The sequence below is a fragment of the Oxyura jamaicensis genome, chromosome 12 (genome assembly GCF_011077185.1).
Source record: "Oxyura jamaicensis isolate SHBP4307 breed ruddy duck chromosome 12, BPBGC_Ojam_1.0, whole genome shotgun sequence".
In the NCBI taxonomy this organism is placed as follows: Eukaryota; Metazoa; Chordata; class Aves; order Anseriformes; family Anatidae; genus Oxyura; species Oxyura jamaicensis.
Window position 1 is genome coordinate 332,264 of NC_048904.1, and position 26,785 is coordinate 359,048.

A 26,785-nucleotide genomic window follows, 5' to 3' on the forward strand; every position below is an offset into this window, starting at 1 on the left:
AAACTAAAAATGTCAGGAGTAATTTTAATGCAGTTTGCAGTTTTCTGATGAAAAAGTTTTCAAGCTTCATATAGCATCTAATCTGTGCATTTTTTTTAAATTATTATTTTTTAATGGATTTTCAACAGAAATTATTATGGATGTCTTCTTAATTACTTTCAGACTTAAGCCAAAATTCGAATTCAGGTTTTTCATATCTGTCTAGGTATAATGGATTTTAGGTACCATGTTCTGAAGCACCTGGCTTTGAGTATTTCCAGCCTTCGGTGAACAAGAAAGCATTCTTTCCTCTGCAGCTTTATGCAGACACCGGTGTATTTTTAGGCTGTTTCACAATGAGTAACACACTTTCAGACATCTACAGGGTGCGGACTGGAACCCAAGAGTGTGCAGTGAATGGTCAGGGACAAATCCTCGGAGAAAGACATGCACTTGCAATACGTGATCTGCCGCTGGCAGCGCCCCGGCTGCCGGCGGAACTTGCTGCTGCCCCCGGTGGCAGGCTGCTCGGCGAGGCTGAAGCCCCAGCTCCTCGGGAATGCTGGGAATGTTGAGGGCAAACCAGGCAGCCAGGTGCGCAGCTGACAGGGAGACTCGCCGAGGGACAGAAAGACGAGGGACAGGAGCGCACAAGCCTTCCCCCGACTGCAGCAGGTTCCCTCTCTTCCTTGCCTCGTAGGTGTTCGGCTTCTCCGGCTCTACTGCTGCCTCCTTCCTCCCAGCAAACGAGATGTCAGCTCAACGTGATGTTGTAAAATCCATGTGAGGACGAAAGACAGATGCAATGATTTGAAAGGTGAGAGGCTTAAACGAGAATATGGCTATCATGCACTGCTGTGAATCTGTTGCAATTAAGGAATTTGCTATTTATTGCTTTCTACAACTGTCTGATGGTTGAAACTGGCAATGACATCGCAGAAGAGGCTTTTTATATTGCCTTAGAAATACACTGTAATAAATGGGACCAAGTCCACATCTCCTGGTAAGAGTGCCTCTCCCTACAGAATCGTCAGACAGAAACCTTTCTTGCAATTTCTCCTTAAAGCAGCCATAGGAGTCTCATTTTCTGTGCCCAGTGTTTAAAAATATTATCGTTGTTAACTCTTCTAGAATATGATGGACGAGCTTCAGAAATTCCTTGCTTTATATCTAGAAACCGGATAATGCTTGGTGTTTTAAAAATTGTGTTAGGAAAAAAAGATATTTCTGTTCCCTTTTAGTGTCTCACGAAGGGAAACCAGAAATTAGCAGGGTAGTATTTTGTAGTTATATGATTAATGAATACTTACTGGGTTTGCTCATTTAGGATGCTGTGTGATTTCTGTTTTTTAAGATCATTGTAGGTAGGACAAGAGCGATGCAAACGATAAAATCCATGCAATCCATTCATCAAGGACTATATCTATATATCTCTGTATCTTCTATATATCTATATATCATCTATATGTTGCTGAGAGCGCAATTTTGTAATATGGCGGATAAATAATATATATTTTTATTAGTGTGTGACTGATTTCTAGGCAGCTACCTGCTAATCCCCGTGATGATGGATGGGAATATACTCCCTTAGCAGCGAACTGATCATTTCCCCCTTGATGGACACTGCAACCGGCCACTTGCGTTGGCAGACACAAGCTCGCTGCAAATAAGCACGGCCAATAAGTGCAGCGAAGAGGAGGGAAAAGGCCACTTGTCACGGTTGGTTTGCTGGTTGGCTTTTTAAATCAGGGTTTTCACTTAACTGTTTGTTTGGGATTTGGGTGGGTTTTTTCTCCCCCTCATATCCCCCGTGTGTATACGCAGGGAGACCGCCTCACACCCCGGCCCCTTCAGGCACTTCTCCCGCTCCCTCCTTCCAAGGGCGGGGAAGGTTCTGTTCCGTGGCTTCTCCGCTGCCACTTGCCTTCCCTGTGGCGGCATCGAGGACGGCAAATACCCTCGGCCCGGCCCCGCCGGCCTCCTGCCGCCCTGCCCTGAGGGCGGCGGCCGTGCCCGCCCTCTTTCCGCCTCAGGGGCTGGGGGCTGCCTCCATGCGCTGCCGAGGGGGTGCCCTCTCGGGAGTCCTCCCGCAGCCCGAGGGGCAGGGGGACTCCGCTGGGGTCCCCTCCTCTCAGTCAGGCAGGCAGGGAAGGAGGGAAGGAGCCCAGCCACCTTCCTGGCTGTGACATCTGTGACAGCGGAGCGCCCCGCCCGCCCGCCGGCCCCCAACGCACCCCTGTGGCGATCTCGCTGCCGGGGGAGAGGCTCCCTCTGTCTACCTCAGTGCGGAACGCCCCTCACTGCCTTGCCAGCCGCCTGCGAGAAGGAGGAGGAAGGAGGAGAAGGGCGGGTTCGGCTCTCCCCAGCACCCCGAGCGGGGCTGCAGGCAGCGGGGCGCCAGAGGGCGGAGGCCGGGCGGTTGCCGCGCGCCTGCTCAGCTCACGCTGCCCGCTCCCCTCAGCGCCCCACCGCTGAGGTCGTTTCGCGGGGCCAGGCAGCTCCCCTCCCGAGCTGGGGTTTTCTTCGCCTGCCCTGGGGAAGAGTGAAGGCTTTTGTAGCTCCCGTCCCGTCACGGTCTCATCCGCTTGAGCGGTGCTTGTCCTGATTTCTTAGTTCTCTGTGTCTGAAGGAGAAAAGAGGCTTTTTTTAGGATCTGTTTCTGCACGCCGGGAGCGTGTAATGGTAAGTGCCTACGGTTCTCTTAAGGAATATGTGTATGTGGTGAAAGGTTGGTTATTCTTAGTGTGAGGAACTTGTAAACCTTGGCTTCCTGCGAAGTGACTGTACTAAGGTGTGTGTAGTCTTTCCAAATCTCTTTAGTGCTTTAGATAAATCTATTACCGTTACTTTAATTTGGAAGCCCTATATAAAACACTGTTCATTGGTGTCAAGGTGAGGTAGCTATTCCTCTTCTAGAAGAAACTGAGGAAAACAGGAGTGACTTTTGGTTCTGTGAGCGAAGGGAACATCATTTCTTCTTCAGAAGGATTAGCGGGAGAAGCTGTGTGCTGCATCTCCAGCAAGAGCCCTCAGAGTGGGGAAGATACTCCAGTTAAGAACTGATGTTTATTTTTTGTACTAAACTCATGTAGTACTAAGTCTTCAGATAAACATAATGAGCTGAAACTTCAGCTGCAAGGGGAATAAGGTAACATTTTGCTAGCGAGGGAAGGTGAGGCTGCAGGCTGTGCTGCTGTTGTCCTCTCCCAAACGCTTTGTTTTCCTGAGGGAGTGGGTGGTAAAAGTACTGACTGCAAAAACAGTTGGAATAAATAACTTTGAAGGGTAGTGCTGAGGACAGAAAGGTTGTTTGTGTGTTGGGGAAAGTATGACAGGTGTGGAGGAGACTTGGCTGCAATTACCTTTGAGTAGGTCCTGTTTTAATCGTGCTCAGGTGGTTGGGTAACTGGGCTGGTAGGCTGCCTTCCTGATTGTGGACAACGATACTTTTCTTTCCTTACTCTAGCATTGAAATCAAGTGCTTTGGTTTTCTAATTGTTTTTTGTTTTACTTTTTTTTTTTTTTCCGTATAAATATAAAGATGGGTTTGTGAATGGAAAGTGTATTTTGTCTTGAAATAAGATGCATGTTTTATTTTTTGGTCCCAATAGATAGATGATTCAGCTACTGTAATGTTTTCCCTTCCTTCCAAGAATGAAGGACAAAGTTGGCATGCTGAGGCATCTTTTTGTCTTTTCCATTCCTACTGAGTTCCTTGCCTTAGAAATTGCCCCTCCCTTTGATCTTCCTGAGCATAGGACCTTTTTTATCTTCTGCTGGGTAGTGTTTGAACTCACTGTTAAGTTAACATGCTGTCTCAGCTCCATTTGGAGGAGACCTATCTCACCACTTCTCTGTTCTATGGGCTCTTCTTCAACTCTACTAACAGACAAATGCTGGGTCAAATTCTGGTGAACAATAGCATGAGGTATATTTACTCATGCCCGTAGTCCCCCCCATCTTTTGCGTGCCAATAATCTTAGTAGCAAAGTGAGTTAAAGTGAACTCATTCAGCCATTTTAGAATGTGGAATATACCTGATTTTTAGAGAATGAGATATTTGGCATGTGTGCTTTTGTAAGAGATTGCTCAGAGTGATTTTCTTGCTTTAGGAAGGTGTGCTTGCAGACCTTTGAGGGGTGACTAGCACTAAGGAGTGGGTTGTTTCATCCTCAAAGAGGGTGAGGCAACCAGCCAGCGTATGACTTCCAAAGACAATATATGCTCTCCCACCTGTATCTCCTATGGTGTTTACTATATTTTTATCCAGTATGATGCATTTGTTATATTTTCAGTTAAATTTAGTTTGAAGGATGCCAGGGGTATAATATGGAGATGTTTATTCAGATTCACATTGGAAATACTACTATGGTACTGAAATACATTTTGTAAAGTGACTGCTTATTTGTGACTTACTCAGGTTTGTGATTGCTTTAAAATTTTGCAATATAAGTTGTAGATTTTGAGTAGTCTTAGCAATGATGAGGCTTTCTCAACTTATTTTGCAACAGCTGTACTAGCTTATTTCCTATGAAGTCCGAGAAAAAGGGCAAGAATTACTTTAAAACAATATGAGGATATATCTCCTTTTTTAAGGATCACAGTTGATCAAGGGAAAGCTGAGAAATGGAAAAATAAGCTGTAAACATAAGGAATTATCCAAATGAACTGGACTGTGCTTTTTCTTCTGTGTGAAAGTGAGAAAAAATGCAAATGCAGACCAGCAGAAGCATCGATTAAATCTTTTTTCAGAACATTTGATTTTTTTTTTGTGTAATGATTTTTATATTTAAAAAATCATTTTGAAATAGAGAATTATGATGGTTTGTCACTTCTCATGTGCAAGATGTGATATATCTTCCCCTCCTCAACCCCTCCCCTCCCCCCCCAAATGTGGATTATTTGTGCGGGCCAAGAAAGCTTGTGAGCATAAATATCCACTGCTCATTTGTAAAGGCAAATGTAAATGTCTTTCATGAATTAATGTTGGTAGCATAGTATTAAGTTTTGATCTTGCTTTCTTAGCTGTTAATCTCAGGGAATTGTTGTGATTTGTTTAGTGATAGCAGTTTTAAAATGTTCTGATTTGGTTTGGGAGTAGCTGTAACCATCAGGAAGACCAACCTCCTCTCCTTCCAGTCTGTTTGGCGCTGAGCTCTGGCCAAGAAGAAAACCATAGCAAAGCTGTCTTAGCACTTCTCTGGATAATGTTCCATTACTGCCATACCATTTTTGTCCACAGGAACCTGGAATTCCTTCATGATATTAGAAGTGTAGGATTTGAGATGGACGATTTACATGTTTAGAAAGCTGAATACCACTATGATCTCTTTAATTTACAATAGGAATGAGAGATCTGTGGTGTCAGGATTTCTTTTTTGAGAAGTGCAGCTGCAATGCATCTAAGAATTTGAGGTACACTTCAGAATGTCAAGTTGTGTTTGGATGTGAGGGAAACTGACAATTTGGATGTTCAGCAAGGCATACATTTTTATGAGAAGTTTTAGGATCAGGCATTTAAAAAGGGACATCAGCTTTCTAGACTATTATGAAATTAGCTTAGAAACTCATTTTATAGACTGGCCTTCAGTGGAAATAAAGCTTCAGACATGTTAACGTGTGGTTTCGTTAAAAAACAAAGGATTTCAGATAAAATCCAGCTTTAAATAAACATTTTTTAAGCTTCTCCTTGCATGTCATGTGTTAGCATGCATTAGCCTATCCTTATAAAGTCACAGTGCATAAGTAATATCTAGCAGCTAAGTTCTACATAAATGGTAAATAAATGTCTTTGGTAGGGAAAAGTATGAGAAACATCTAGAATTAAATCACTTTAAAAAATCACATTGTTTGAGAACTGCTGGGAGTGGAAACTTCAGATAAAGGATGCAGGTACACATGAAACTGATATGCTGTAGTTACTGGGATAATCGTGGACTTCAGGGAGGAGGTCACTGGAGAAAGCAACGTATACAAACTTGGACTAATGACTGCCTAGCTGGGTGTAACGTGCAATTTATTTCTAAGAATGTGAAAGAAGTATACAAACAACAGTTTCTGCTGTTCCTAAATTTAGTCCAACAGATCACACATTGCACAGATGATTGGTAAAATGTGGGACAATCTCCTACCAAGTAAATAGTTCAGGCCGCATGGAGTGAACACTGCATTATTGACCATACTATTCTACCAACTTTGAGAGGCTAAGAGAACACTCCAGTGATTTCATTCCAATTTCTAATGGAGGTTTATTGTGTCTAGACTCACAGCTACACTGTTTGGCATCTGTTTGGCTTGTCTCATCACAAAAATAGCAAATTAAATGAACTTGGAGACTATAGTGCTCTGATTTCTAGAAACAGATTCCTGCTTGTCAAGTAAGGGTTGAATCCTGTTGGAGGTTGTGCTGCTGCTGCTTCAGTTTTCAGTATCGTTAACTAAGCACTTCTCATGGTCAGTAAAATTAATTTACAGGTAAGCTGCTAAGAAGAACGTTTCATTACATCTGTATGTGCAATGGCTGAATCCTTCATTTGTTTATAAAATGTTATGGTTTGTATTATTTCTGTGACAGTGTGAACTTTTCCTTATTTTATTTTATTTTTTTGTAGTAATGCATTCTTTTCCTCAAAATATATTGCTGTTGAATAGAGTTCTTCTGTTCTTTGAACAACTCAGATTAGCGGACAAATAAGAACAATTTGCTTTACCATGTCCTTTTGTTGACCAGTGACTTCTTTGTCACTTTCAGTGACAGACTGTTGACTTCTAACTTGCAGTTGTCAGTTGGCATGGTTATGCTCAACTGAGATGGGTTCAGTGCCAGTGCAAAGGTGGAAGATAGGGTCATGCTCTGAAGTTGTTGATAACCAGAAGTGGTTGGTGAACTCCTTTTGGCCTTTTCTGGAAAAAAATAAAGCAAGCTGCAGAAGTGGAATGCCTTCTAACAGTTTCAGGGTGCTGATTTTATGCTGAATGAGGGGTAACCTACTAAATCACCTCTATCACCTGCAGAGCCTGCACTCCTTGGAGGACTTTGATCTAATGTGGCTGAGGCACAGCCATGTTTTTTTTTATTATTATTTTTTGGTACGATTCTCAAATGTGTGAACCCTCATATCCTAGTGAGGAGAACAGAGGCGAGAAGTTCAGCATGTTTTTGAATTCTGTTAACTTCAAAGCAAGCTGGATGTGCAATTGTATGCTTTTTAATTTATAATTGAATTGCGTATATATATATTGCTACTTTTGAATCCAAGAAATGTAAAATGCTGAGTGCATAATTAGCATTGTGTGCTAAAGCTTATGTACCTCCCAATATTTAAGAATTGAGTTTTACCTAATCCAATTTTGTTGAAAATGTAGGAAGTTACACATAGCCATAGGAAGCTGATCGTATGGCTATCCTTTTGTTTTTCTTCTTAAAAAGTCAATTTTGTAGCAAAAAAAAAAAAAAAAATGTAGCTTTATCCTGTAAACATGTAAGCCTGTGTTTAATACATTCAGGTGGGTAGCCTGAGTGAATTCAATAGAAAATAATCCATTTTGTAGAAGTACCTCTTATTTCTAAGACATGAGTTTGAAATACATCTTAAAATGAAAATTATTACATTATTGTATATGACAGAATATTAATAAACATATCTAATATTAAAGTAAACAAAACTGCAAGTCTAATGATAAATTCAGTCAATTTCCTTGTAAATTATTTTTAGTTCTTAGGTTTTATTCCTAAAACAAATTAATTGCTGCCTTTAATGTGTTTAATATATGCATATGTTAACAGATAAATGGCCTTATGTTTCAAAAAGTATTGGTATGAGTGTTGACATATAGATGTTGGCTGTTGCATGACCATGCTTAACAAGTTTTTTGGGTATTCTACCATTGTGGCCATAGTTACTTTGATTTTTCTTAAATGTGTATTTTGACGTTATTAATATTCCTGATCCATCCCAAGTGACTCTTCCTGATCCTTTTGTAAGGAATTTGTAAGGAAATATTTAATATCATGACATTGTTCTAGTGGTTCATTCTGTGTCTTTTGTTGTTAATTGCTTATAACCTTGTCTGCTCTCATGTATAGCAGCAAAGGGAAAGATAGATAATAGGCGATGCTTTATGTCTTAGCGTTTACAAAAGCTTTTGGCTTGAAGCAGTATCTTTAATATAAACACGTTTATTAAAAATGTTAAGACTTTTTTTTAAAAAAGTGTAACTTTAATGAAACTGTTATTTGTGCCACTTTTGAAGATCAAACACAGACTTTTCATCACCTTAATTCTATAAGCTCTTGGAGCAAGGTCCAGAGCATCACAGCAGCTCTCCACACTTGTTCTTCCTTCCAAAAGCTTTGTAATGATCCTTAGCCTATCTTCCTTCCCTGCATGATGACATAAGCTTGCATAAGCTAATGTTGCACACATCTGCAATAATGCTTGTTTTCATAAGTAGGTGTTGTTTATGCTCCTTGTGGGCTCCAGTAGTCCAGAGTATGTGAATGAGAAAAATGAATGCACAAGACTATACAAAAAAATTAAAGACTTCTGTCAGTATCACAACTAGGTGTCATTAGCATGCCTACGGGTTTGAAGAGTTGACTTTTAAATTATACCTTTACCTCCATTACATTTGATTGAACCCTTGACAAAGAAAAAAATATCCCAAACATTTCAAATTTCCTTGCTCACAAACAAAGCAGAAATGTGGACTAGATAATAAGTTAGCAATATGAAGTTGCAATGTGAATTGACCTACTTGCTGCACTTCGGATGCTCCAAGGCAAATGAGACTTCAGCTGAGAAAAAGGTTGGCTGTTCAAGTTATAATATAAATACACTATTTCTGACTTAAAACTTTTTTTCCCTTACCCTACTATTTTCTTTACTTTTTTTTAAACATAATTATAAAAGTGGAAATTTGAGCTGAAATAAGTCTCAAATTGATTCTTTACCTGTGTTAATAATGAAAAATGTTGTATTGCTTTTAAAAAAAAACAACAACTTTATCTGCATTTCTCATGTCCTTCTTGAGGACAGGTGCTCTGCTAAAGAAGCTTTAAAAATTAGTCTTTTGTCCTTAATAAGTATAACTGCTAATGAATTGGTTAAAAGGAAGGGGAAAAAAAAAGGTGGATTTCTTGCCAGTCTCTATTTAGAAATCATAGAACAAGACTGTTCTAGTTTGTGTTATAAAACTTTCATGCTGTCTCAGATTGTTCTTATTTTTAAGCTCTAACTTCTCAATTGAAATAGATAATTAAATCTGTAACAAAGATAATATTTCTGTAAACTGTTAAATAGTCACTCAAGCTGGGTAGACTTTGGCAAAAGTAAAGCAAAATTGTGCTGGTCCGTAGGCCTGATTTTTAAGATACTCTGGAAAATGATGTCTTTTTTTTTCTTTCAAAAAAGACCATTTTAGTTATTTTTTAAAGACACCTAACTTTTACATTAATTAGTAGACACTAAACTAAAAATACTGTTTGTCTGGATAACCAGGTGCCTTAGAATAATCCGACATAAAAGATCTGAGTTTGTAAATGTAGTCTTTCATTAATAAATGAGTTTTCTTAGGGAGAAGAAGTAAGAGTAGAGGTGAGGTAGTAGTAAGAGGCAAGTGACAAACACTTGCAGGAGCCTTTGGAAGGCACAGTGAATATAAGCTAGCACAGAAGACACCTGCACACTAAAATGTTAAGAACTCTTTCTCTGAAAGACAAATGTTTGCCTAACCTTTAAAAGTATCTGTATATCCTGAGAATGTCATTATGGTGCAGGAAAGCTGAGAAGATGGAAATTGTAAGGATGCTTCCAGTGGTCTGGAACATACGATTTTCTTTTAATAATTGTGATTTCTTTTTTTCCAACAAAAATAGGAGCTTAACAGTAGAAGCTGAAGAGAGAGCAGACAGGTAACAAATCATTGACACTGAAGTCAGGACTGTGCTTTGATAAACTAAAATAAGCATTTTTGCCTTTTATATTCAAAACTTTACTTTTAACAATGCTTTGTTAATTTCAGTGCTTAATATGTTAAACAAAGGATGAGGCCAAACATTCTTGCTTCTTTTGAATAACCATTAAATTAGAATAAATTTGGATAGTGATATATAGTCTTAGCTGGGAGATAACTTGCTGTGCAAACTCGAGGAACTTCCATTGACAAGAATTGGTGGATATGTATAGCCCTATAGCTTTTATAAGGATACAGCGTGTTCTCTGGCAAACCAATGAAAATTAGCACTGATATTCTGACATTGCTTGGCTGAAGAACCTGTTTTTTTTTTAATACTGTGATCTGTCTTCAGGTCTTCAGTATTAGACACAATTAAAAAAAGTCTTAAAATACTATCTTCCCTTAAGCATTTTAGAAACTCTAGGGAGGTGTTTTTGGCACATGCAGGAGCGCAGGAAAGATTTCTTTGAGTGGAAGCATTAGAGAGAAAATGTTAGGAATTAGTGTTCCAGTGAGGAGGTGGACTAATTTAAAGTTACAAAGTAATGCAGGTGTGAGTTGAAGTTTAAATATTACTTATATTTAAAGCCCATTTCTAATTAATATTTAGCTCTCACTTTGATTGAAAACGGTTGCAATGTCTCTAACACTGTAATAGAGAGAAGCTGGTGCATTGCGAGGTGTTGTACCTCTGATGAACACTAGCCTTACTTTAAAATTGTGAAACTCCTATGAAAGGGAATTGAAAAGGTATTGTTGACTCTTCACTTGACTATACTCAAGAGTAATATAATGGACAATCCTGCTAATTCAGTCAGAACTGCTTGCTACTCAATATTTTTAATACTGCATTTTGAGCAAATATTTCCATTGCTGCAGTTTCCATTTTCTGATTGCATGATGAGTGTTAATTGCTGTTGCTGCACCTGACAACATTAGATTGCATTACAGTTTTTCCATGTATTTGTGTATTTGGCAGCCATTTCTTTCTTCATGCACTATTTCTTTAGTGTGAAATAGAAACAAAAGCCAGGCAGGTGTGATGAGCTATTGCTGTGATGTGATAAATGCTGAGTCTTTCATTTAGCATCAGTGGGAGCTGAGGGACATTACCAACTTGCAAGATCAAAACAGACTTTGTAACTTTGTACACAACTACATAGGCACTAGTTGTGTAATTACCTACAAAAAAAAAGTAGTGAAATTAATGCTTATTGACAATTAAATATAAACCAACTGTAGGAGACTATAGTAAAATTTGCATTTACTTTAGAAATGTGGACTTAGCACTCAAAGGAACCTAAATGAAGATACATGATGTTAAATGCAATATCATCTTTTATTTTTCAAAGTTCTCAGAATAGCAGACTAATAGGAAGAATTGGTTGGGATTTTTTCTTGTGGTTAAAAAATGGGGGAAAAACAAGCCATGTGATTTGCCTGGTAATGGTAAAATAGCAAAAAAAGAAAAAAAAAAAAGTTGCTCTTTTTAATAAAACAATGTAGGCTTATAGTAATTCCCATATGAACCAACATTTTGTTCATTATCTTTTTGTTACTTTATTAAAAGAAAACATGCTGTGCTGCTTAGATTGAATAAAGGAAGCATACTGTATAGGAGCTTTTGGTTCTCCATACATAGTTTGCATCTTGTTGATGCTTGTTTTTTTTAAGCAGCACATATGACAAAAAAAAGTAAAGAAAGTATTCTTTTTTAAAACGAATACCAAGGTATGAAAAAGGTATGCCAGAATTATCTCTGGCTCTCACTCTCTACTTGAAATACACCTGTGTATCCTGGCTTTTGTGTACAGTGCTGTTTTTCTGTTAAGAGTATGTACATAATTATTTCTTATAAATATACATATGCATACACACACACATACTCTTTTTCCAGGACTTTTGATTTATGGAGCAGAATTTTTTCTAAGAACCTTCTTCCTTAGGTAGTGTCTCAGAGTGTAAGGTAAGGAAGATGAGTTCTAGTGGAGAATGTATCTTCTGCATCATCTCTTAGTTTTTCTATTTTGTTGCTTTCACTTTATATTTTGGGAGCTTTATAGTACTGAACAGTTCTAGACAGTTTGGAAGCCACTGAGTATATTAAATATCTGATAATTTCTGCACTTAGCTGTCTCTGTATGTTATCTGGGGAGGATAGCTGTAAGGGAAGGGCTCTCTTAAAGCTTTCATCAGTATTACAAATCTTTGAGCTCTTGGCTGAATGTGAGTATTGGTGAGTAGTCCTACAGAGCCATTAAGTATTTGGCTAATATCCAAACTTACTGCTGACCAGGTGTCTCTGGCCAGAGCGGAGACAGAAACTCAAAATTGGGCCTGAGCTTTCTAAGCGTAATTGTCAGGATATTTTAGTCTACATGAACTGCCTTTTGGTGATCTGTTCTGCCCCTGCTTGCCTGTGAGGATGGTGTAAACAGTCCTCATGGGAGATAACTTTATGCAAAGTCAGAAGGTGCCTCCATGTTCAAATACTGGTTATTGGCTCATGACAGGGAAACAGGAACACTTACCTTATGAGAAGAATAGCATGCCCCTGTCTAAGCAAAAAAAACACACACAAAAAGCCAACAACCAAAACCAAACCTGATAACAGCAAAAAAAACCCACCCCTCTTTATCCTTCGTTAAAAATACTTGGGTGCTCTTAATACTAGGAAGAATGATTTCTGTACAGTTAAGATGATTTACATTTAGTAGTCAGTGTGTTTATTGAGTGCCGTGTGAATATTTGCTCATGTTATGTTTTCTATCATGGGAATATCTCATGAGGAAAGGTTTGCCATGTTTTATCTCCAGTCCCGTATCTAGTTACTGAAAACTTGCCATGCTTCATGGTGTTTTCCAGCATAGTGTGCTCTGATCATGTTTTTCAATAAAATTGTTAAATCTGCTGTGGAATAGCTAGACTGCATGCTGTCTGGCACCTGCCTGTTTGTGAAACCTTTCATGAGAAACTGGTGAGAATTGTGTGCACTGTGGCTACGTGCAGCAAAGCTCAAAAGCCTTAGCCTGGAATATCTAATCTGAGAATGCTGTGCTATTTAGGCCTAGTATTTTACAGGAGAGACATACAGTGTAACAACATATTGTGACTTTTCTGAACTGAATGAAGAAGAAATTTAATTTCATGAAAAAAGTCTGTTCAGATACCATGAGCTTTTGTCCTGCAAGATCTGGTTTCCCTTTTTTAACTGAACCACCATGATTCACAGAGTTTAGGAAATAAGTAAAATAGCTCCCAATCAATTCTGAGGCTCAATTACAATGTCTCTATGCATTTCTTTTGATTTATTATGATATCAGAGATTGACAAATGCAATGTAGAAAATTGTCACTTTGATCTTGGTGGCACTGATTTGTTTAAACAGCTTCTTGATGAAATTACTTCTTGTCTGGGGAAGGGCTGGTGGAAAAAATCAGTGAAAAATTATTGGGTTCTGTGAAGACAGTATTTTGAGGAAATTGTAATTATATAAAATTTAAAAGTAATGCATTGGAGAAGCCAATGAAGTGAAACAGCTTACTTTAGTATTGTATTGTGTTTTAACTCTCTTTATAAAAAAAAATAGTTAAAAGGCAAGTAAAACACAGTGTTGGAGTCATAAACGATGTGGATAATGTTGAACCCGTGTTGTTTTTGTCTGTAGAATGCAGGTGATGAGATGAGAGAGAAATGTGAAAAATAAGCTGAATTTAGAACACCCACCACAAAGTATTCTAGCCTGAAACAGACTTTCTTATTTGCTGGATTTTCAAGGCTGATGAGAGCATAAGGGGTGGGGTAGTGGGCGAGGTTTTTTCCATGAGAACATATGCTTAATTTTCTGAATACTTTTATGTAGTTATATTCACAGCTGTGTTCTGAAATATTAAAGTCACAATAATAATGGTTATCTTAATTTATACAGGTATACATTAAAAAGCAATTTCTAAAGTAAGAAAATGTTGAGACAGGAAATTGTCTGCTTTTTTTCTAGTCCTATTATATCATGTTAAAACCCAGAAGAACATTTTCATTCATGGGAAAACACATTCAGTAGGTCTGCTGTCTATGCCAGAGCAGACTGAATGAATTTGAGTGACTTTTCCTTTCCAGTGAAATTTTGAGGGAAGGGAGATGCAGTCTTCATGAGTTGTATGGGAGCTCCTTTATGCTCTGGTATGCATACTGCAAGACCTGTACCTTCTGGCCTCCTCCCAAGAGGAAGGGTTGTCTCTGTAGTTGTGGGTACAGTGTATACATAGGTCTTACAGTTCTCCCATCCTTCCCATTGTGAGGCTGAAATTCTTGTTTCTACTTGATTCCATTTGTCTTTTTTTTCCCACCCCTCGTATTATGTCATGGAAGGGTTTTGCTCTAGTTTAACATCCTTCCCCCCCCCAGTATTTCAAGGATTACTTTACAGCACTTCTTTATTTTTATTTATTTATTTATTTTGCCATAAGTTAAAATGCTGATATAAAAGCAATAGAGTTCAAGACAGAATCATTTGAAATAGAGTTTCAAGACAGAATCATTTGTCTTTCCTGTCCACCCTGGGCTCAAACAGACCAGTTCTTTTCCAGCCAGTCCTGAAGGAAGAGAAGGGTAAAGTGGATCTTTTCTCTTACTCCCTCTTTTCTTCCAGTGAGTAGATAATGATCTCTGCAGCAATTGTTGAGGCCCTGAGGCTGGTATTGCCTATTGTCTCCAGTTCCTGATGCACTGAGACACACCATAAATCTTCCTAAAGCCAGGCTTACTGTATATAAGTAATAAGAAGTACAGAATGGTGTAGGTGCCTTTCTTCTGTCTTCCACAAAGCAATGGTAGATGGCTTCTCCTGTATCTGAGACTCTTCACAGCCGCAAAGGAATGCTCAAGGTTTATCGTTAACTTCAGGTGTATGTACTTCCAGGTGAAGGCCCACTTTTACATGCTTCCCTTTTTCAAAGTTGTTTCAGAGACAGGTGGTCTGTACAATCAGATTGTAATAGGCAATGAATTGCAAATGAAATAGATAAATACCTACAGATTATTCCTAAATTGGCACTTTCAACTTTCTGTCTGTGAGCTATCCTTAGTGGCCAGTGAAAGTTAGTAATGTTTGCATTGGAATAAATGTTGATGGAGTAGCCTGGGTGCAGTACAAAGAGTTCAGAGTTTCCAAATTACTAATATTGAATGAATACCACTCTCATATTTTCCAAGCACCCACAGTGGCGTTGTTGACAACATTTCAGTGTAGTGCAGTGCCTTCCACTGATGAATACCATGGCTCGTGATGCACCTCTTGGGAGAGAGGTGAAAATTCACAGAAATGGCCACTGATGTATTATAGTAGTTGAAACAAATTGAACAAGGTAAGACGCTTCAGCTGGTTCAGATGCATCATCATAGGTAAAATAAAAAAAAAAAAATGCTTTTGACTGTGCTGGCTATTAAATGTGATGAAAATGTAGCGCATACAAAGCAATTCTTAGAATTTGTGTATGCCATGTGGTGTGTGTTTTATGTGCGATAATGGGGGGGTCAGTGGAGAACTCAGTGTGTTTCTTGTTTGTTGACACTGTTAGTGTCTGTAATGTTTCATGCTGAAATTGTTGGTGAGTATTTAGTACCCTAGAGATTACTTTAAAAAAAATAACATTAAAGCTTCCTTCTGCCTTTCTAAACACTTTATGCTGCATAATTTTTTTTTTCAGATATTTAGGAAATTACAGATAATGAGGATGCTGTGAGGGAATGGTTAAAATTACAGGATTTAATGGAATCCACCTTTGGTTCTTCCTCCAACTGCCTTTGAATTAAATGGTACTAGATCTGATTAAAGAGCACCAATTCAATTAATACCATTGATCTTTTTGAGACAGTCAGATTAGTTTTAAAAAAATCAGTAGGCCTACCATATCCTGAAGTCTTACTTGTATATTGATATTTATGCTATATAAAGCTAATAAACTTATTCAAAACTTGGTAAATATGTAATAGTAGTATAGTATTTGATAACAGTAAGAACAGCTGGTCCACATTGGTCTGTTTGGTTAAATAAGTTATGAAGATAGAACTATCTCAGTAATATGTATGGGGGGAGGAGGGGGATGGGACTCCTTTTATGCATGAAAACCTAGATTATTGTCATGTAACATTTACTTGAGAAGCTGATTAACAACAAATGTTAGCAAATCAGTACTTCATTTAACAAATAATGTGTTGTAATATTGTATTGTATTGTTTAGGAAGAAATAGTCACTCAAATCAGCTTGTATTTTTTGAATTTTTATTCCTAAAATGGTTCTACAGGGTAAAGCTGAGCTATTAGAATGTTGCTTTCTTCCTCCTTTTTCTTATCCAAAGTCTCTTTATTAATCTAAACACAAAATAAAACCCCTGTCTATTTCCTTGTTTTCTCTTCATCTAATGTTACTAGAGAAAACACAGAGTCACTGAATTCCTATTGTCATACTGTCTCTTGAAAATGTAATGCCGTGTTTTGGGTGGTTCGTAATGCCAGCAACAACTATTGTTTCTCTCCTTTATGTAATTCATATGGTCAGTCACTTAAGTCCATTAACTTACCAACTCATATGCATTTTTGTGTCCATGGTGTTTCTTGCAACATAAAGCTTGTTAAACTAAGTCAAAATGTCAAGGTATTTTAACAAGAAAGAAATCAGCATTTTTTTTTGTCTGTATAGAACTAGTTTTAAAATGCATTTTATCCAATCATAGAATCATAGAATATCCTGAGTTGGAAGGGACCCTTAAGGATCATCAAGTCCAACTCTTGACACCGCACAGGTCTACCCAAAAGTTCAGACCATGTGACTAAGTGCACAGTCCAATCTCTTCTTAAATTCAGACAGGCTCGGTGCAGTGACAACTTCCCTGGGGAGCCTGTTCCAGTGTGCAACCACCCTCTCTGTGAAGAACCCCCTCCTGATGTCAAGCCTAAATTTCTCCTGCCTCAGCTTAACCCCGTTCCCGCGGGTCCTGTCACTGGTGTTAATGGAGAAAAGGTCTCCTGTCTCTCGACACCCCCTTACGAGGAAGTTGTAGACTGTGATGAGGTCTCCTAAATACAGAATGTATTATAAATTTTAAAAGTAATTACTCTAGGAGAAATGATATGTGCTCATTACTTTCCTCATTGTAAACTTATTTGCCAAATGGGGGGAGCTTACTTATTTTGTAATATCTTTCTTCCCTTCTAGGTATCTGATTTTGGAAGAATAGTTTTTTTTGCCTACTGGAAGAATGCAGTGAAACTGCCAATATTTCTAGCTGGAATTATAAGTTTAATATTCACCTTTGTTAGTAATTTCTTACTAAATAGTACCTCGAAGTAGAATAAAGATGTATGGAAGTGCAAGAACAATCACCAACTTAGAAGGAAGTCCCTCCAGGTCTCCTCGTTTGCCAAGATCTCCTCGCCTAGGCCACAGGCGAACAAGTAGTGGAGGAGGAGGAGGAACGGGTAAGACATTATCAATGGAGAACATCCAGTCCCTTAATGCAGCATATGCAACATCTGGACCAATGTATCTGAGTGACCATGAAGGTGTAGCTTCTACTGCTTTCCCAAAGGGCACGATGACTCTTGGAAGGGCTACAAATCGAGCTGTGTATGGCGGTCGAGTAACAGCTATGGGGAGCAGTCCTAATATTGCTTCAGCTGGACTGTCCCACACAGACGTCCTTTCTTATACTGATCAGCATGGAGGACTGACCACATCTTCACACCATCATCACCATCAGGTTCCTTCTATGCTGAGGCAGGTTAGAGATAGTACCATGTTAGACCTGCAGGCTCAGCTTAAGGATCTACAGAGGGAGAATGATCTTCTCAGAAAAGAACTAGACATTAAAGACAGCAAGCTGGGATCCTCCATGAATAGCATCAAAACTTTCTGGAGTCCTGAATTAAAGAAAGAAAGAGTATTGAGAAAGGAAGAAGCAGCCAGAATGTCAGTTCTTAAAGAGCAAATGAGAGTGTCCCATGAAGAAAATCAGGTAAGTAATTCTTTAAGTTTCTTCCTGTTGATTCAAAGATAAGTACTAGATATTTTGCTTATAATATTGCATCCTACACTGGAACATATTTGACAATAGTAATAATTTTATGTTCTATCTGCATTGGTCTGTTAAACAGTAGAAAAAGACACTAATAAGAACCTGAATGCAGGTTGTAATTTTCTCCATGCAGCATTCTTTCACGTTATAGCTGAAGAGAATGATTGTTTATCACCAGCTTATTTTATTATTTTTGAGACTTCCTGTAGTGTATTTTTTTAGCAACAGTATAAATATATTTGGCAACCTTTTCTGAAGAGGTGCATGAAGCATTTATACAAAAGTTTAAACAAACATCCAGAAGCATATTTGCATGAACTGTATAGGGATTTTTAGCTGTCTAGCTTTTTTTTAAGTTAAAAGATGAAGTGATATTAAATTCCAAAATGGAATCTTTTATAATTCTGCATGTTACAGAATGATGTTCCAGTGGTGTTACCAGCAATGCTTCAGAGACCTGTCTTAGAAAAAGACCATCTTGTAAATATGTACTTCAAATATAAAAAAGAGTAAAGCTATAATGTCACACTTCATGAGACTATTTTCTTTCACAAAGTAATATAAAACGGTGGCATTGAGTAGATCAAAAAATTATCATATTGCTGTCTCCACACACTTCTTGGCTGCTGGTCTTACTAAAACTGCTCCTTTTCAGACCATCTGTTAACTTCTCCCAGACAAAAACACAGTCCTGTTTCTCTTACTTCCAGATTCCCAATCTAAACTTCTTCACTGGCTGGCAGACAGCACTAACTGAAAATTTTAATTTACTTCTGAGTTTATGATCATCGTTACTTTTCACCAAACTTTCTGATTCTTAGGTATTTAGGGACATGCCCATGGAACTAATGAGCTTGGTCTTGATTGACACCAGTCGTACTGGGTTCTTGATCAGGAATTCAGTACAGTGAATATGAATCCTTACTACGTAAGGAAATAACACAAAACTTTTGAGGTTAGCCCAAAAGTCTTTCTAGCCCACTGTGACATTGCTAGCAACATCTAAAAGTTCATAGGCTAGAGCAAGTGTATGATGAGAACTCCACCGAGTACTCTTTGATCCAGGTACAGTTTGTGTGCCTAACTTTCAGGGGACTTTGTGAATTAAGCCAGTCTGCTTTTGGACCTACATAAAATTCTAGTGTCCACAGCCTCTTATGAGAGCAGATCCTATAGCTTCACATGAAAAACCACTGTCTTGCGTTGGATGTGGAACTAGATTTTGGCTACTTTTACTGACTGTATTTTCCTAGCCCCAGAAGAAACATGGAGTAGCTGACCTCTCTCCGGTGCTCGTCTCCTTGCCACCTGTGGCTTTATAGCAGCCCATCATCACGCTGCTCCCTTAATTCATTTTCACAGAAGAGAATGTTATTCGTTTCTTTTGTAATTTCTTTGATTTTTCTCCGGATCTTTTTCAGACGTACTATACATTTTTTTTTGAGGTGTGGAGACCAAAAGTGCTCATGGTTTTTGTAATACAGGAGAAAAATAGCTTATGCGCTGATGTTAGTGTTTGTTCTGTTATTCTGTATGACTCTTCCAACACTTCCCAACACTGTTTTTTTTCTGGTTTTGGATGGTGTTACTGTGTTTTTTTTCTTTATTTTTGCTAGTGAGTACTCAGCTAATGGATTTCAATTAAATTAATATTTTAATGGACTTATAGCTGCAGGATCTCATCAGTGGCTATACTCAGTTCAGATTCCATCTTGTTATGCATTAAGGTAATTTTATTTAATTTGTGTATAATTTCACATGCATCTCCCTAAATAGAATCTTTCAGTTCTGTGAAATAAAAGGAACATTGGTGAAAGTATCAGAAAATGAGCAACATTTGATACGGATTTGTCAAAAATCACATCAAACAAGTCTGGTTTTCTTGTATGACAGGAGAACAGGCTTTATGCATAAGCAAAAAGCACAAGTAACATTGATGTTATGGAAACTTTTTACACCATCTCTATTCATGAGTGAGATTAAATTGTTATTGTAAGGATGCCTGTCTCGTTGGAAGACTGCGTCAGTGTACTTACCAATGATTCATGGTAAAATTTGAAAGACAATATCTAGTTTGATCTGTCATGTTTCAGGTTTTCATCAGTGACGTGAATAATGAATATGTTATTCTACCAGATAATGTCAAACAAGGAAGGGCTAAAAACATCCTGAAAAATAGGTTTATAACTGAAAACATTTTTTTTCCAATAGAAGACTAGTTAGAATCAGTGTTTTCTTTTAAAAACAGTAAGAGCTGCCAAGAAATCTATGCAAAGATTTATGGACACTAACTAGGACATTTCTGATTTTGTTTTGAAGATAACTTTACATTTGAAGATATGTGCTTTGTGCACCTGGTCTTTTATATTACAACCCAAATTCAAGTTAACTGTCATGTCTTGCTGTTTTTCTCTATCATTCATTATGTTCTCTCTGAGCACAATTAGTATTCTCTATGAGCATGGTTGGTATTATTCCCTATATGGTTCAATTAGATACAGAAGAGCAGGAAGTACTCTAAATGTTTTAAACAATTAAAAGTGGTTCTTTGTCTTGGAATCAACCATTTGAAGTGTCTCAATTGGACATTGCACTTTTTTCAGGTAGGTTATTATTCTTAGAAATCTTACTTGAATATATTATACAGAAGAGTTAATGTTGAAGGTTTCTCTGGAGAGCAGACTGCTAGGTGGTGGAAAGAACTGGGAGGACACAAATCTTCTGCAATGTTAGTTCCTACAATTGCTACCTGTCCCTCAGATTTTTTTTTTTTTCTTCTAGAAAACCACGTAATTTTAATTTGCTTAATATGTTCTTTGAAAACATTATAAATTTTGATCTGCCTTTGAAGTTGAATTCCTGCCCTGGTACTGCAGGAGTTCTTTGGATTAATACAAAGAGCAAGGATAAAAAGGATAGTGAACAGTTCCTCTGAGAGGCTTGTAGGTTTGAATACAAAATTGTTCCTTGCAGTAATTTCAGGCAGCTGTATCGGTATGAATAACTCTCAGATGCTACAGTTAGGAGACTGGAGCTGATAAGATATAATAATTTAACCAGCAGATAAGAGTATGCATGTTCATAAAATCAGAACTGCAAGTTTAACCACTCAATGTCATTTCACATGCTTACATTATTAACACATTTCATTTTAACTTTGATTTGTGGCAAGTATTTAAGAAGAAAACTAAAAGAATTAGAATCATAGAGTGGTTTGGGTTAGAAGAGACCTTAAAGACCAACTAGTTCCGAACCCCTGCCATGGGCAGGGACACCTTCCACTAGGCCATGGAATCATTGCAGAATCATAGAACAGCTTAGGTTGGAAGGGATCTTAAAGACTCTCTATTTCCAACCCCTGCTATAGGCAGGGATGCCACCCACTAGATCAGGCTGCTCAGGGCCTCATCCAGCCTGGTCTTGAACACCTCCAGGGATGGGGCAGCTACAGCTTCTCTGGGCAGCCTGTGCCAGTGCCTCACCACCCGCTGAGTGAAAGAATTTCCTCCTACTATCTAAATCCACCCTCTTAGTTTAAAGCATTACTTGTCCTTATTACTACATGCCTTGACAGTCCCTCTCCTGCTTTCCTATAAGGCCCCCTTGAGATACTGGAAGGCTGCAATGAGGTCTACCTGGACCCTTCTCCAGGCTGAACAATCTGAACTTCCTTATCACCCTGTCCTCATAGGAGAGGAGCTCCAGCCCTCTGATCATCCTCGTATTCCTCCTCTGGACTTACCCTAACAGGTCCAGATGCTGAACTCAGGGCTCCAGATGATGTCTCATGAGAGTAGAGCAGAGGGGGAGAATCACCTCCTTCAGCCTGCTAGCTATACTTTTGATGCAGTCCAGGATACAGTTGGCTTGATGGGCTGCAGGTGCACGTTGCCAGCTCTTGTTGAGCTGCTTGTTCACCAATAGCCCTAAGTCCATCTCCTCAGAGCTGCTCTCAGAAGAAAATATACTAAGAAATATTCTGAAATGTTTCCCTTCTATGTATTTCTATTTATTAGTCGTATTAGCAAACTGTATTCCTAGTTAAACCTTGATCAGACTGGTGCATACAGCCTAATGAAAATTATATACCATTCACTTACTTTGTTTTCTGATGCAATACATTTTATACAAGCTATGCTCTTCTACTTATTTAGCTGCCTTGTAAAACAGAAGGCAGGGAGCGAGGAATACAGTTTAATTTGTTATTAATTTGCTAACTTATCTGGGAACTAGTCAGTAGATTTAAACGCATTTATACATCTATAGATTTTAATGTTATCTGTATTATGATTTAGTCTGTATTTTTTTAAAATTGTGTGTGTATATATGTGTGTGTGTATGTATATATGTATAAAATAATAAAACAAACCAACCACTCACCCCTTCTTAACTTCCTAATTGTTTCCATGGCTGGGATCAACCCTACCTAGTTTCAAACCGGAGAATCCATTGCTTAGACCTTTCTGGCATCCTCTAAATGCAAGTCAAAGGAAGCTGAAGATCTGTTATCTCCTCCCACACTAAACTTCTGACACTATGTTCTTCAGCATTTTTTGAGGAAATTTTGTTTATTCCCATTGGAGTCCTTGAACCCTGATCCCAGTGAAATGCTCAAGAATGTGCTGGCAATTGAATCATAATTTTGAATTCCCAGGTATTTTATTTAATATGCTTTGAAGTGTACACTTTATTACTGGTTTAAAAGGTGGTCGTGTTCCCAGATAGCCAAGGTAGTTAAAGGACTTTTTTGGGATAAAACTTCCTTTCAGGTTGTCTCATTGCCTCTGTATAAATGTGTGCAGCACCACAAAATTTGAACCTTTTTTGTGATTATTCATGAAGTATGTAGCTATATACATAAAGAAATATACATAAGCTATATACATCCTCAGAAATTGAAATTCTCAGTTCATATTTTACTGTGCTTCCTGAGGAGTCTCATGTTAAACTATTTAAATAGAAATCAGAAAGAAAACATTACCTGATCCTTCTTACTAAATATGTCTTTCTTCAAGACAAAGTTACCAACTTTACACATTTTCAACTCAAATCTGTGTTATGGTATTTATGACCAATGGAAGTACACTTCAAGGTATCTTTAAAGCCAGTAGTTTCAGCATGTTCATTCACCTTATTTTTTTTTTTTTTTTTTTGTAATATTTTTTCCTGCTTTCTTCAGCTTTTCAATACTCTGCTAAAGACTGCATGCATGTTTGTTATTTTTTTTTTTAACTTTATTTTTACCTTATTTTTGATGTTAGCTTCACTGTTTTCCTCATTTAAATTAATTTACACTTGTGGCAATTTAGATAAGTGCAAAATATTTCCATTTTAAATAAGACAAAGTGTTTAAGTATTTGTGTAATGGATTAAGCAATTACTGAGCAAAAGTTTATTATCTGAAGATGAAAGCAGAGTGAAACAGAAGTACATTGGTATTTCTTTTTATGAATTTGAAAATCAAAACATGTTTCTGTCAGTTGGAGGGGACCTGAAATAGCAGGGCTGCTCTGATGAGGAATGAGAATACACAGGCAAAGTGTTGCAGAGTGAGTCAGCTGCACCAGAAGTGTGTGTCTTGGCTTTTGTGCTACTGCTGCTGACAATGAGGAAAGGGCTATTAGCTTGGTGGTGGCAGGTGGGAGGGGATAAAGGGGTGATCATACTACTGTAGATGTCTAGATGTCTAAGGAACTTTTGAGGAAGCAGCAACCCAAAAGAGGCTAAGGACAATTTTTTTTTTTTTTACCATATTAAAATGTTTTTTTTTTTTTTTTTTTTTTTTTTTTAATACCTGAAAAAGCTTGGGAAGTACTGAGCTAGAAAAAGAATAAGGGGAATTTGTCTCTGGGTGTGTAGGTGCTTGCTTTGGTCTTGACTGAAGCCTTTTGGTATTATTCTGGCTTAGAAAATAATGCACATGTATACATTATATAGTAGAAAACAGTACTTTCAGTTTTATGAAAATTAGCACACTAATGGTTGTTTGAAGGGGACAGTAATAAGTTGTATCCTTTCTGTGTGTTTTTGAGATCTAAAGAGATCTGAGGAAAGCAAGTGTTATCTTGTTCTGTTCCCCCCATGGTATAAGGAGTATGAATTTTATTTCTACTGGCTTTAGTCAGTTAGGGCGCCTTTTTTGTTACTTTTTTTTTTTTTTAATGCAAAATGTAATTCATTCACAATTATGCCAGCACCAAGGTGCTAGCACGGAAAAAGCTTTTTCGAATTGCATATTGAAGTTTTAGAATGAGTGTCAAATGATGAGTGTTGGTGAGTGTTCCTTACGAAGAAGTATAAACAAGTTTAGTCATGTTTTAAGGAGAGAGAAATTGACTGTGGAGCTGAAACAGCATTTCAGTAAAAGATCTTTAGAACTGCATAATGGTATGTGACTCAGAATTGTTCTCTCATCAGTTTTGAACACACTCACATCCTATGTTCATTTCTTACATGTTGTTATATTTGGTGCTACGTCCCTGAGATACTACCAACTGTTGCTGCTTCTGTTTATTGTGTGTGTTTTTTTTTTTTTTTTGTGTGTGTATGTGTGTCCTGTAATAGTGATGATCATCTGCTGCTGAATTTAGTAATTGCATCCTGCTAAATTTCCCTTTCAGCTTCAGGTGGATACTGTATTCTGTGTCCCCCATCCTGACATGTTCCAGAGTCTGGCTCTGCTGCTCAGCAGTGGTTCTCTGGTGTGGTGCTGTGTGGGTAAAACTCTGTACAGAAGCCAGGATTCTGATGGGGTCTCAGAGGATGACCACTTTAAGAAATATAGGTCTAGCAGGGAGTAGGTTGGGATAACACTGCAGTTATCCCTGCACTAGTCTTTTAACACTGCTTGAAGGTATTCCTTCAGTAGATACTAATAAAGCATGGCATCAAGCATGGCATCAAAGCATCAAGCATGGCAGTTGCTGCTTTTTGCCTTCTCCTGCCTTAAATTAGGATGAGTCCTGAGCAAGTGTTCAAGTAGAGTACTTTAAGCTGTCAGAATCCCTTAAAGGAGATGGAGAGAGAGGTAACTATTGTGTCGATAAACTAGTTTGAGTTTTATTAGAGTGAGAAGTCTTGGATACATCACATAACTAGTAAGCTACTTGATAACACAGGAATTCATTTTTAAAGTAAGGTTTATAAAAGATAAAGTCTCCTGAAATAGCTAACTAAACATTTAATCTCATGAATGATACAGTGGCTTACAGAGATCATAGATAATACTTCAAATGTTATCCTTGGTAAATTTCTTTTCTATTGATTCTGATGGAGCCTGTGGTTTTGTGCTTTTAAAATTTTATTTCTTTTAGCTTCTGTAAACTGGTTTCCTTCCAGACTTTAAAACTTTAAATAAAAAAAAAAAATGCCCTGAATGACTCTCCTCAGAATATTCTGTCGTTTGAAGTAGGGGAGAGAAAGGGGAGGAGGAAGTAGTGAAAAAGTGAGTCACTCTTTTTTTGTTATGCATTTGTAGTCTTTACTATTTCAGATACTGTTCCTCACTTTGAATTTTCAGATTTCATTTTCAATTTTCTGGGAGTTGTCCCCAAAAGCTGCAAGGCAGTTGGTGATGCCATGTTCAATTAGTCTGCAATAGGGAACTCCATCCTCTAAGTTATCTTGGAAAAACATGAGCCTTTTGGTTGTGCTGCAAAGTGTTATTTTTGTATATGCATATAATTTAAAGATAAACCTGCATGCCACTTCCTAACCTTTCTGTTTCGTTATGCTTCTGCGTACAGAAGATGCACTTCAGACTGGTGGCTCTGTTTGGGTTGGTGGGAGGGCAGTATGGGGAATAAAAGCATTGCACAGGCTTAATCTGTTGGTTGCTGATTTAAAAAAATAAATCCAAATATCTGCATGTTCTGGAGTCGTGTTAACACTATGCAGGTTCAAATTCTGATTTTTACCTGTTGTTTCCTCTGTTTAATGGTGTCTACTGCAGTACCTGACTATAATACTATGTATTTTCCTGGTGCCAGAGAGTCAGTTGTAAGAAGCTGTCAGTTTCAAGATAGAACCTGCTACTTGAATTTATTGCTGGAATATATCTCAGTTGAGTTAGCAAGGAAACCAACGTTCAGGAGCTCTTCATATATTTTGAGGGAGATAACTTTTGCATCTAGTGGGAGCAAGTAACTCTTTTGAATTCAGTAATTTGGGAATATTTGGCCTGCATGGGGGAGAAATTGTACTTAGATTTTGAATTTCCCTAGGCATCTGTCACAATGTAGTTATTGTTCTTACTCTTGGCATTTGAAGATTATATGCAAAGCTAACAAAACACATGAAAAGAAGGCTGTCAATTTCATGTGAAGGTCTCTTTGAACCCTAAAGGGAAAGGAATAAATGATGTTTTTGCCAAAAGGAAAATCCTGAGGCAAATCAGTGTAAATGTTTCAGTGTTTGAGACTCAAAGAGCACTGAGGTCTTGTAAGGTAATCTTTGTTCCAGTTCCATCTATAATTGAATGTGTGAGAGTTCTCCAGCACATCACTTTTCTGTCCAAGAAAAGCAAAGGTCAGCAGAAACTAGAGAGAAAACAGCACAGATTAAGATGTAGCTTCAGAGGAGCTACAGTAAACCATGAAATAATGTCTGCTTTTTTGCACAGACCCAAATTTTCTATTTAAATGACTACAGTATTAATTGTAGAGAATACAATTCTCATTACAAAATGTCTTTATCAAAGAAAAATGGCATTGAAAGAGGCAATGGGTTGTGCTTTGAAAATTAAATATTAAGTATAAATATTTTCTATGTATTTTGT

The 26,785-nt window shown here is 37.9% G+C and overlaps 1 protein-coding gene across 23 annotated transcripts in view; it reads left to right on the plus strand.

The window, feature by feature from the left end:
- Positions 1-545: 545 nt before the first annotated feature.
- Positions 546-26,785, plus strand: part of ERC2 (ELKS/RAB6-interacting/CAST family member 2) — a 537,199-nt gene continuing 510,959 nt past the window's right edge. For 22 of the 23 annotated variants that reach the window (XM_035338170.1, XM_035338171.1, XM_035338160.1 and 19 more), the window contains exons 1-2: positions 546-796; positions 17,151-17,949. In XM_035338170.1, coding sequence (XP_035194061.1) covers positions 17,293-17,949 — 657 coding nt within the window. In that variant the 5' untranslated portion in view covers positions 546-796; positions 17,151-17,292. Of the gene's footprint in view, positions 797-2,167; positions 2,662-17,150; positions 17,950-26,785 lie in introns of those variants that run through there. The other variant, XM_035338161.1, reaches the window with a different exon arrangement.